The sequence below is a fragment of the Triplophysa rosa genome, linkage group LG1, assembly GCF_024868665.1.
Source record: "Triplophysa rosa linkage group LG1, Trosa_1v2, whole genome shotgun sequence".
NCBI lineage: Eukaryota > Metazoa > Chordata > Actinopteri > Cypriniformes > Nemacheilidae > Triplophysa > Triplophysa rosa.
Genome location: NC_079890.1, coordinates 35,050,978 through 35,063,655, shown reverse-complemented (window position 1 = coordinate 35,063,655; position 12,678 = coordinate 35,050,978). Strand labels below are relative to the sequence as shown.

Sequence of the window (12,678 nt, the reverse complement as noted above, 5' to 3'; positions counted from 1 at the left end):
ATGATGAGAGAAACATGTTAAATTAGAAGTATTATGGGATATTGAACCCTAACTAATTTTAAGGCCAACGTAAATTACCAATCCAAAAGGGTTTTCTGTCGCCGAAGTCCCAAAGCCAGTCCATATCAGCTTTTGACAAAATACTGACCAGGTTTCCATTGAAGCTTGGGGAAAAAACATTTAGTTGCAAGTCAAACATTGCATGTGTTTTCATTTTAGTCATTAATAGTTATAGTTAGTATGAACAGCTTTTGTGCAGTTTCCCCCATTTTGTATATTAGATACTTTAAGCCTTAAAGGAACAGTTCAACCAACAATGAAAAGTCGTCATTGGTGGCCACGAAGAACTGTTTGGTTATAAGCATTCTTCCTTTGAGTTCATCAGAACGAAGACATATACAGATTTGGAACAACTCGAGGATGAATGATGATGGAATTTAAATTTTTGGGTGAACTGTCGCTTTAAATCTGCAGGTTGATCCTTTTTAGCACTAGTCTTACCTTTCTCTGCACGCCCGTGCTGCGCCGCTCCATGTGGCTTTGCGTTCTGTGCTCAGAAAGTAACAGTAGTTGTTGTGGTACGTCCATCCTGGAGAACATTTCTGTGCTTTCACAGTCTGGATACGTGCACAGAAGAGATGAAAATGTAAAAATCATCTCATAATAACAATAAATAGCAGTAAATGAATTGGACGCTTTAGAGACATTTCTCAAAATATCTTATTTTGTGTTCCACAGAAGAAAGTGTCATGAACAACATGAGGGTGAATTTTAAAAAATATGAATTTATTTATATTTTGGGTGAACTATTCCTTTAAGATACTGATTTTCTACACATGATGTCCTAGAGCATCATCGTCACGCATTGTACATATTAAAGTGTGATGGTAATGACCTCATTTGTAGGTGTCCAGGGCCTCCAGGTGTCACCATTACAGCGTAAGAGTTGACCTGAGCTCTCATCGTAATGAAGAAAGCCAGTAAGTTCTGGGCTACAGGGTTTAGAAGCAGGTTTAGATGGGATCTTCTGTAGGTATAAAGAAATGTGCGTTGATTTAATTTCCATTTTTTTAATTGATCTACTGTAACATCATGTGACAAACAGCAAAGGTTTGTTTTATATAAGAGCAATACACATTTAAGTTCACATATGCACAAGAGCATTTGGAACTGTTACATAAGGAAAACTAGGAAAAAAACTCTCACTTGTGTTTTAAAATGTTGTAGAACTTGAGTGTTTGTGTGAGCAGCCGTCTGTAGTTTTGCCTCTCTGACTGGAACAGAGCGCTGCTGCCCCCTGCTGGTCACCTTCACCTGAGCCTTTCTTCCTGTTAAGGACGCTGTGTTGTCTTCCTCCACTGCCAGCGACATGATCCCATGATACTGTAAAGTAAGAATATAATGATATTATTTCAAAACAAAGGAATTATGATACGTAAAACACCAACTTTAAATTGACACCTTGATGCATGAACACATTTTAATTTAGTATGCGTATCAGAAGTTTTGGATAAACAGCCGTGGAATCGATTAAGAGACCATTCCACATTTTCATTAAATCGGCATTTCTAGATGTATTGTGTCCATTCCAGTTCCGTTTCTGTTGAATTTCAACAAAATCAAACCTCAGGAGTGACAAAGTCATCCAACAGCAATGTGAACAAGACACACAAAAAACTGGGATAAAAATCCAGGTTACACATAAAAAAATGGATATTTTCCTAAATACATGCACAAATATTACTGTTGTGTTACTTAGAAGTAGGCCTGTCAAACGATTAATCGCATCCAGAATAAAAGTCTGTGTTTACATAATGTATGTTTGTGTACTGTGCATATTAATTTAGTATTTATAAACACATACATGTACACAACATGTATATATTTAGAAAATGTTTACATGTATTTATTTATATATGCCAATCATTTAAATCCCATGTAAATGTGTATTCATATTTTATTTTTTTCTTAAATAAATGCGCATGTTTTTATAAATACAAAATTAAAATGCACAGTACACAGACATGCATTATGTTAACCCAAACTTTTATTCTGGATGCGATTAATCGTGATTAATCGCTTGACAGCCCTACTTAGATGTAAATATGACCTTGTTTTCTTTATTTGAGGTCTGAAAAAATACATATATTTTCTGTTATTTTCACCTGTTTTCATTTTCTGCAAATGAATGCAAATAGAAGCAATATTTTTATTTGAAATTTGGGAGAAATATTGTTAGCCGTTCACAGAATGAAAAGAACATGATCATTTGACCTAAACACACACCTATAAACAGTCAATTTAGAAAAACTGAAATTGGTCTTTGAAACGGTCTCTTAATTTATATCCAAAACATGCTTGTACATAACCTACAATGGCAACATCTACATAATGTGACTCTTTTCATTGTTTTTATTCATCTTACTTTAAAAATGGCATCGGATCCTTGGCGAATAATTTCCGAAGGTTGCACCTGTGAATCATAGTTTCAGATTAGTATTCTGACTATCTATTAGCACTATAATTTTTTTTTTTTTAAACGTACCACTTTGACATTTCCATTGACTCGGAGCCTTTTCTTTGTAGCGACGGGAGTCTGAACTATTAAATCACCATCACCTCTGATATATCCCTGAGAAAAAGGCAACACCTCCACCTGGATTGAGCCGTGTTGAGGGTACGACCCCGGCTTCATCTCTGAACCTTGGAGGTCAGTGTTCACTTTGAAATTGTTTTCATGGCATTGCCCTTCAGAATGCGATCAAACATGCAACAAATCATTAGGACACTTCTAACAACATTACCTGTCATCGTTTATAAATATGCAACAAAAATGTATTCAGAGGTTTTCAGACGAAGCTTTATTCCTGTAATGTTCAATGGTCTCACCATTTTTGTCCATTATGAGGATGGTGGCTTTTGTGGTCCCTTTCAATACCGCACCCACTGGGAATGCCAAATTCACCTCGAATTTCTCCTCGGCCTCTTCCAAAGAGTCCTGAACTATCTCTGTTCTCCATACTCGACTGCTCGCACCTGGGGGAAAAAATCATTTGAATCTTTGTTATTTGTATACATCTCAATTTATTTCGTCAATTGTTTAAAGTAGTACTTTAACCAAAAATAAAAAACAATACAAAGCACAAAGGAATATATTTTGAAGAATGTTGGTATCCAAACAACATCGGCCCCCATTGACTTCCATTGTATGGCATTTTATTTTAATATCTTGGTTTGCGTTCCACAGATGAAAGTCATATACAGGTTTCGAACGACATACGGGTGAATAAATAATGACAGAATTTGGATTTTTAGGTGAACTATCCCTTTAAGTAGTTTAATACCAAGTAGATGTCCAACATACCTGGGTCGAACTGAATTAGAGATGAGGAAGCAGGAATAAAATCTTTTCCAGCAGATGCTGTTAGTTCTTTTACCTATGGGAAATAAAAAGTCTATAATATAAAAAATGTTTTAAGAAAAACACTGCAAGTCAATGAATACGCTATACCTGTACAGTTACAAAAGATGAGTCCTGCACATTTCCTCTCCTCTGAATGTTTAGAGAAACCGATCTCTGACTCTCACATATCACATAATCGCTCATGGTCAGCTCCACACTGGCCCAGCTGAACTCCAGTCTGCAGACGGGAAGGATATTAAACACTGTTCCTTATCATTTATTCATTATTCAGTACGTGAGGATGTACTGTACTTGTACGAGGGTCCGGTATTGCCCAAAGCATCAGAAACCGAAAACTCCAGACTGTCAGTCAGAGCATCCACAGCCGAGTTTATAATGTAGAGAATATTCCTTCTGTTCAGGTCCCTTTGAGAGAAACGCTGCCTTACAAACTCACCTGTAGTTCATGTTAGATTTTACGAATGTATTATACGACACAAATATCGAATAACAAATGTTTTCTCCCATTTTAATTCTCACCGTTGGTTGAATTTTCCAGGTACCCGTGGTAAGGTGCTCTGAGGATGTGGTATATAAGACGGTCGTCTGGCGAGTTTGTATCGTGAGCTTTGAGCTCTCTAGATGAAATAAAGATCCCATAACGTCCATCTTTCATCACCTCTACTTTCCACAGAGTTTGAAGCGTTACGATCTGTGGTGCGGAGCTGTCTAGAGCTTCGATCTGTGGTGGACACGTACGCGAATAATTACCATTCAAATTTCTACAGTCAATGAAATGCTAAATCGGTAATAAAACAACTAACTTGTAGTGTGAAGAAAGAAGGCTCGGTTTGCACTTTTCCATCCACCAGAAAGCCTCTGTCTGTGGTATCGGAGGCTATGAATGTATAGCGATCGATTTGAGAAGATCCACCCGAGTGTCTGTATGCAACATCCAGATCATGAATGCTCTTCTGGGTGAAATTACTGCCTGTGACCAGTGGATGGCCCTTCAGGAGCAGCTGGCCATACTGGGGAGGTTGGAGCACTTTGTAGATCAGGGCGGTGGGTGGGGTGTCGGGGTCAGACAGGAGCAGAACATCAGGAGATAAAGTTATGGTGGACCCCTGAGGAACCTGCAGACCGGCATTATGCACAAGGGTGGGCAGAATCTTATCAGTCAATTCCACAAAGATCTCCAAGGTTCCATTGCGGGTTGTTTTTCCGTTACTGACCACAAACCTGCAGAAAATGTAGCCATAAGGATATTATTAGTAAAGACAACACATCATTAAGATACAGTATTGATAACCATTATGTGGTTAAATATCGTTAACCATTATGATAGTCACAAATGCAGAGGAACTCAAAAAGTAAATAAGTAAAATAAAATAATATAATATAATATAATAACATTTTAAAAATAAAATATTATTAAGAAAATATTATTAATAAAATTAAAAAATAATTCAAAATAATTCAAAAAATATATATATAATATATAAATAAAAAATAATAATAATTAAAATTCTAAATGAAAATAAATAATATATATTTTACATAAATACAATTATTATTAATTTTTTTTGTCAAGGAATTGTGAAAAGAATACATTAGTGTTGAAGTTACTCTTTCTCTTTTAATGTTTTCCCCAAATTTTAGAATGACAGTAAACATGTCAAAACTACAGGTTTTTTTTTACAGATTTTTCACGTAATGATAAAAATGACAAATTACAGAAAAAGACATTTTCAAGAAAACATGTAATTTAACAGGAAAAAGCTGTATATTTCTGGCACCCCAGCAGGAAATTGTGAATTTTTTACTGCTTAAATCAAGCTTTTGTTTAATGAAAAATTATAATTTAGACCATTTCGTCAGGAGTGGTTTATAATGTATCAGTGCTTACCGCAGTGTCTCTTTGGGTGAATCTGCTCTGTTGTCGTGTACGTAGCACACCAGGTTTGCAGCTACATCCAGCTGACTGAAGGACCGAATGTGCACACCCGTGTGTTTGATGTACTCCACGTGTCCATGTGCTGGTGGTACAGCGATGACGTACAGAAGTTCCTCTGGCTTATCAGTGCCGTCCACAGCCAATAACACATCTGTGGTGAGGACAACTCGCTCCCCACGACCGGTTTTCACAGGCTTCACAAACAATACTAGATCTCCTGGAAAGCAATCACAGACAGATGGGATGTTGCTACAACTATTTTGCTTATTTTTAGGTCACTTCCAAATCAAAAAATTTGGTTTGCAACTTCAATACAGAAGCGGCCTAAAAATTATGTCCATGTATTTTCATGCGTCATATACAGTACCATAGGGGCACAGATGGTATGTTTAAACTGGTAACAATGAAGTCCCAACTCACCTTTCTCTAGTTCTTTGACAGTAATGTGGAAGTGCTGAGCAGGAGAGCGGTTTTTGCCATCAAACAGATGGAAGACAAAGAAGTCAGTAGTACGAGCTCCAGGTTGGCCGGTGTGAAGGTAACGCAACAGGTTCATGTCCAAAACCTCCTGAGAACAATTCATTCCTGCAGATAGAGTCACCCAGTCTGTGCCTCCCTAAGAAACATCAGAAAACAAGTATGTCAGGAAGGGAAAATGAAATGTGTCTCAATGGTCGATAAGTTTTCAGTAATTTTTATCCATTAGAAGGTGTGACCTGATTGGAGGGACAGTGTAGCACCTCAGAGTAAAAAACATTTAAAATATAATGATTTCTCTACATTTGATGAACACTAAATAACTGTAAATGAATGTTGTAGATGTGTAGTCTGATAGAAATCAGTAAATCAATTACTAAGAAAAGAATTCTTGTTGTATGCAGTTGCCACCTGGACTGTATGTATAGACCGTTTCATCGGACATGCGCGCCGGTACTTAAGTTAACTTCCGGTCTGTGTTTGGCTAGTGTCAAATAATATAACTATAATATTTTATTTAATTTATGTTAGTATTTATTTGGATTATTATTGTATTGTATAATAATTGTATTAAATAAACGACTTGTTGAATTTTGATGTACGTTCATTTTATTAAATAAACAATTTGTTGAATGCATGGATTAAAGTTCTCCGTCGCTACGACGGATTTCCGTTAATTGCAGCGAGTCTACCACGGATTTCCGTCAATTGCAGGGTTCCCGCCTGTCCTTAATATCATAAATTCACTTTTCATGATTTTAACCCTTTGACGCGTACGATCACACCGGTGTGACAAGAACATTCAACGCTATGACTGGCACTGAGCCAGAGACCGACTCAATCCTGCTACCTATCACAACCAGGCTCGAGAGAAGAGAGAATTTAAAAAAAATAACACTGTGCGACATAGAATAATAAGAATATGTGCATTAGACAGAGCTACGTGCTTGTGTGAAGTTCGTTTGTCGTTGTGCTTGTTTGTGTGTGACATTAATCAATAGCGCATCGCTCGCCGACACTGAATCCTGTTATTTAATTATGTCATCTGGCTGTGTGTCTGAGGGAATGAAGTGCACAATTTAACATACTACACAAGTGTTGGTCTAGGATTTGTCTGCGTCTGCACTCTGCACTATATGAGGATATGAACACATGAACTTCATCTCCAGAGTTGCTAAGAGTTTATTTTACCAGCGTTGTACTGTTTGAGTACGGAGCCCGTCTGATCACCCCTCGGAGAAAAAAAAACAAGACCCGCAAATCCGTGGCCACAGTTTTGTAATTCGTTCCCTCAGTTTACAAAACCGTGCTCTCGGATTAATAAACTGTACCCACGAGTTTACAATCCGTGCTCTCGGTTTTGTAAACCGTCCCCTCAGTTTTTGAAATCTGTACCCACGCTTTCGCAATCCGTGCGCACGGTTTTGCAAACTGTAGCCTACTCGCGGAATTAGCCTCTGTCTGTCAACAGAACAAGCTCCTTCCTACAGGAACATTAACCAATATTGTATACTGTTTTATATATAAATTGTCCTAATGTGTTTACACACGAGCGGGTGGCGCATATAAAGCATGCGTTCATTGCCGCGTTTCACTGGCATAAAGTTGGTTTGACATTAAACTTTCGTGAATTTAGGGACCATCTCTAAAGTACACATTAAAATACCCTTTTCCAACTTCAAAAGCATTTAAAGGGAATGATTTATAGCCACAAAACTAACTGTACAGTGTTCATGTGTGTGTCAGCTATTATGCACAACTTTTAGATTATGGAGTATTAAAATAAACCATCAAATCATATGTACATATTCCTATACGTATTGCTAGTGAGCTTTAAATAATGGTATATTTGTGTATGAGACCATTATACACATAGGAATGTTTGCATGTGATTTGACGGTTTATTTTAATACATATCAATAATCTAAAAGGTGTGCATTCTATCTCACACACACATGAACACTTTACAGTTAGTCAGGGAAGTCATTCCCTTTAAATGCTATTGAGCTTTAAAATGTGTATATTTATGTATGAGCCCATACAGCAGTGAAACACATAGGAATATTTGCATTTGATTTAACTGTTTATTATAATAAATATAAATAATCTAAAAGGTGTGCATTATATCTGACACACACATGAACACTGTACAGTTAGTCTTGTGGGTATAAGTCATTCCCTTTAAATGCCATTGAAGTTGGAAAAAGGTATTTTAATGTGTACTTTAGAGATGGTCCCTAAATTCACGAAAGTTGAATGTCAAACCAACTTTATGCCAGTGAAACGCGGCAATAAACGCATGCTTTATATGCGCCACGCACTCGTGTGTACATTAGGACAATTTATATATAAAACAGTATACAATATTCGTTAATGTTCCTGTAGGAAGGAGCTTGTTCTGTTGACAGACAGAGGCTTCAATTCCGCGAGTAGGCTACAGTTTGCAAAACAGATTATGAATTCGTGGGTACAGATTTCAAAAACTGAGGGGACGGTTTACAAAACCGAGAGCACGGATTGTAAACTCGTGGGTACAGTTTATTAATCCGAGAGCACGGTTTTGTAAACTGAGGGAACGAATTACAAAACTGTGGCCACGGATTTGCGGGTCTTGTTTTTTTTTCTCCGAGAGGTGACCAGACGGGCTCCGTATTTGAGTGAAGCTATCGTCAAAAACATATTAACTCGGGCGCCGTCTTTCCGACAAGTCGTCAAAATAAAAGTCCAGTTAAACTGAACACTCAGACGAAAAAATACTGTAGTGTACTATAGTATGTGCTATGGAAAATTGTAGTACCCTTGTAGTAAATTGATAAACTAGAGTAAACGCATAGTATACTATAATAAAGTTAAAAAACACTAGTATCTAGGAATTTTACTGCAGTTTACTATAGTAAATACTGTAATATACTACAGTAATTAATGTGGACAAATATACCACTATTGTATAGTAAAAAATTAAAAACACAGTAACGTTACTTAGAAATATTAAATAAAATGTAGATAAACAAAAAGATTATATATGGCCTTAATTTATCCATCTGTATGTAACATTAATGTCATTTGTCAGTTACCTGCCTATTCATGATGAACTGCACTTGCACATTTTTTAATGATGACAACAGACGTTTTATACTTGTGCTACGACTAGTGTTGTAGTACTCGAGACCGGTCTTGGTCTCGAGTCCGGTCTCAACCATTTTGTGATGGTCTTGTCTCGGTCTCAACGGTCTTTGGTCTCGGTCTTGTCTTGGTCTCAGATTTAGTGGTCTCTGGATTTTTTTTCAAGACCACAACTGTGGGGGAATTACAATAAAATGATGGTGCATTGTCTGATTTAAGTGTTAACATTATTAATGTGATTGGATGTAAAACTTTAATGCCCGGTTTCACACACAAGGCTTAAGACTAGTCCCACACTAAAATAAAAGTTTGATCTGTCTTAACTGGAAATAAATATCCCTGACATATCTTAAAATATGTCGTTGCCATTGTTTTGTCTCAAGATGCACACCAGCAGTATTTTTATCCAAGGCATTTTAATAAAAGTGACTTAAATATCCTAATTTAACTAAGGCATCTTTTAGAATTTTAGAGAGTACTAGTCTTTGTCTTGACTCGGTCTGCCTTGGCCTTGTCTTGGTCTCGGCCATTCAACGTCTTGGTCATGTTTTGGTCTCGACACCCTCTGGTCTTGGTCTTGTCTTGGTCTCGGTTTAGGTGTCTCGACTGCAACACTAGCTTGGCCTGTGCTACAAAACCCCTGTAACACCAGTGTTATGTAAAAGTTAACGTACAGCCCTGCCACTAATAATATTTACTGCTTGCCTTTGTTCTATAGCAAGAGTATAACCAACTTCAGACACTAGGTAAAACGCTTAGAAGCAAACTTGAGCACTCGGAATCCAAAACAATTATACTGACACTTCATATGAAGTTTTTTTTATGTTCGTACAAGTAGGCTATGACAAATGTACTTGTCCGAAGGACAACCACATGACAACGCTTAATGTCAAGCCCCGAAAAACATGCACTGAAGTTATGTAGATGGTTGATTATTTATCAATGTAAGTATGTTTTCATAGATTAAAAATAGCTTTTAAAATACGCAAACTGGCAATATGAAAGCGATTTAAAACATCTCCCCTTAAAACACTATATTGGTCTTGACTATTTAAATAAAGTGTCGGTTAAAGGAATATGACTTGGCCTTATAAGAAATTCAGTCAGAAGACATTTTTTCACTTTAATCCATGTGAATGGGTCCTGTAGTTCGGTCGCGTTTAAAGAAACCGTGTGGTACATTGACATCTAGCGGTTGAGCTTGGTATTGCCGTCTAATTTCAAAATAATGGGAGAGGAGTTTAGCCAAGTAACGGTTCTTCTCGTTTTTTTTGTTGTTGCTTCAGAAATAATCTACAGGCACTCTATTGTTTGCAAATGTGTACCGGAAGTTAAGTGCATGCAGTAACGTTTGTTTATGTTGTCACTTTGAAGCCATCTATATTAATGACAATTTGATACAAATATGACGTAATTTAATGTTCAACTAGTTTCACTCTGTGACACAGCAGGGTTTTGAGTCATAGCTATGCACTGCTGACAGACGATGAATGGTTCAGAGACTCTAGAACACTTTAATGGCACTTTTCGTCCAGTGTGTGACTTACTTAACTGTTAATTCTACAAAAAAATTGAACTTTGTACCATTCTTCCTAGACATTTTTGAACTCTGACCTTAATCTGAAGGACACTATGAGTGGGTACAGTCTCAAAGACGTAGATGATGTCACAGGAGGGAGTGTCTTTATCTTGGGCACTGAGTACAGCACTTGAGAGAAGTCTAGACTCTCCGGCCTCAATCTGAATCCCAGTGTTCCTAAAAAATAAAATAATCAAAAACAGAACCACAGACTGATTTACCTAGTCAGAAAAGGGCTGCTACCAGTTGTACATTTGTGATTCCAGCGTTCTGGAAAAAAACATTGCTATTCATCAGACCAGTTTTGGAGGAATTCGGTGCCAAGAACTATTTTCAACCATCCATTTCCCTTTCATTTTAAGGACTGGTTAGGGTTTAGAGTCAGGATTATTCAAAACAAAAAAGAAATAACTTATTAATGGATAACAGGAAGTATTCATTTTCTTTAATGATATACAGCATGTTACCGTATAATATGTGGTTCCTCGTCATTGACCGGCAGCACTTTCACATGCACACTTCTCTGGAGCTGGTGTTTTCCATCAGAGAGCTGAAGGATGAATATATCCGTCTGACTCTCAGAGTCATCGTGCATGTACATCACACTCATACCTAGAGTAAAACAATAACTTTATGTTGTGATATACTGTATGCATCTCATTTACCATACATAATCACATCGCAGGAAAATTCCTAATGGAAAGAAATTGTTTACACATTACACTGTTGTGACAAAAAAATCGAAAACTGTTTTATCATCTTTGGTGTAGTAACATGTTGCCTAAAATTTGCAGAAATGTTCTTTTGGCATTTTTTTCATCCGGCGTCACATTACAACTTGACCAATGGTTGGGTCTGTGTATAATATAATAAAAATGACATGAAAAATATTTTGCCTTGGGTGGACTTGAGTCCCTATTTGAATAAACTCTATTTGTTTGTTGCCTGGTTGTCTTATGTTGGTTCAACTGATGAGAAAAAAGATGGAGAAACAGATTGAGAGGAGTTGACATGTGACATTACTCGGATTGAGTTAGGCAGCCCAAAAATTGCATAAACTCAAAAACAGCTGTGCAGCAAATTGGCTTGAAAGTCAACTTATATATATATATATATATATATATTGCAAATCCTTAAAAGATTAAGTACCGTTCCTGAGATCATCCATTGTAAAGTGTTCTATTGGTATCTCAGATCCACGCTTGTTCTTGAGTCTCTTGTGAAACGTCACATCATTTCCGTGTGCCGCACCCATGATGGATCCATGTTGGGGCTGCTGGATAACGCTGAACGTTAAGCGGTCTCTAGGAATGTCGAGATCCACCGCGTCGATTACAGTTGGGTCCAACACGGTCATGTCTCCCTCTCTGACCTTAAAGAGAACATTTGTCCTGCATGCTCACACGCCTGAAACGACTACAGCAATGCTACCCAGATCAAAATATTCACTATGTGTTTACTGTACTTATTAAATCAATGAAATATTTCCTTGCTTAAGATATTCATGTGTCAAGCGTTTTCCTTAGACTGACCGTGATGTTCCTAGCCAGTAAGTCTGGAATCTCATCATTGGTTGGACTGATGATGATGTAAAATGGGACTGGAGACGACTGCTGTTTTCCGTCAGATACACGCAGCATGAACTGGTCAGTGGTGGGCTCCATCCTCTGGTGTCTGAACTGGACATAGTTAATGTGTCCGTTCAACACATCCCTGTGAGTAAAAGAAGCTAAAAGAAAAACAAATATTCCTACCATCATAATCATTCTTTTACTTTATTGTAGTTTTTAAACAACTTTATGAAATGTCACAGGAATCACAAGACAGGATTGCACTGACCAATACTGATTCCCATGTTGCTCTTTTCAAAGCCAGGGCTGGGTAGAATGTTTTCTATGTATCCAAACTTTGGAGGAGAAACTAGGATGAGCTCCAGATCTTCTGCACGGGTGTCCTGGTCTGTAACTCTCAGATGGGTCGCTGTGATAGAAGCTGACCCACCCTCATCCACTACAAAGAGTTCTCCTGATGTATGAACAGAAGATACATTTATCACAGGTAACAAATAACAATTGTTAAACTTTGATATATTTTAAACATATATACCCAAAAGGTGTTTGGACCAGAGGTATTACACGT

General features: G+C 37.3%; 1 protein-coding gene across 1 annotated transcript in view; it reads right to left on the bottom strand.

The window, feature by feature from the left end:
- Window positions 1–12,678, bottom strand: part of frem1a (Fras1 related extracellular matrix 1a) — a 31,551-nt gene that overhangs the window by 1,043 nt on the left and 17,830 nt on the right. Inside the window, exons 18-36 of the mRNA XM_057347650.1 lie at window positions 12,379–12,564; window positions 12,072–12,268; window positions 11,689–11,911; window positions 11,007–11,151; window positions 10,575–10,716; window positions 5,781–5,976; window positions 5,313–5,577; window positions 4,228–4,645; window positions 3,944–4,145; window positions 3,716–3,860; window positions 3,512–3,641; window positions 3,365–3,437; window positions 2,890–3,036; window positions 2,546–2,748; window positions 2,426–2,473; window positions 1,207–1,383; window positions 896–1,027; window positions 502–617; window positions 79–164 (exon numbers count right to left, since the gene is read on the bottom strand). Of these exons, the coding sequence (XP_057203633.1) occupies window positions 79–164; window positions 502–617; window positions 896–1,027; window positions 1,207–1,383; window positions 2,426–2,473; window positions 2,546–2,748; window positions 2,890–3,036; window positions 3,365–3,437; window positions 3,512–3,641; window positions 3,716–3,860; window positions 3,944–4,145; window positions 4,228–4,645; window positions 5,313–5,577; window positions 5,781–5,976; window positions 10,575–10,716; window positions 11,007–11,151; window positions 11,689–11,911; window positions 12,072–12,268; window positions 12,379–12,564 (3,231 nt within the window). The remainder of the gene's footprint in view (window positions 1–78; window positions 165–501; window positions 618–895; window positions 1,028–1,206; window positions 1,384–2,425; window positions 2,474–2,545; window positions 2,749–2,889; window positions 3,037–3,364; window positions 3,438–3,511; window positions 3,642–3,715; window positions 3,861–3,943; window positions 4,146–4,227; window positions 4,646–5,312; window positions 5,578–5,780; window positions 5,977–10,574; window positions 10,717–11,006; window positions 11,152–11,688; window positions 11,912–12,071; window positions 12,269–12,378; window positions 12,565–12,678) is intronic.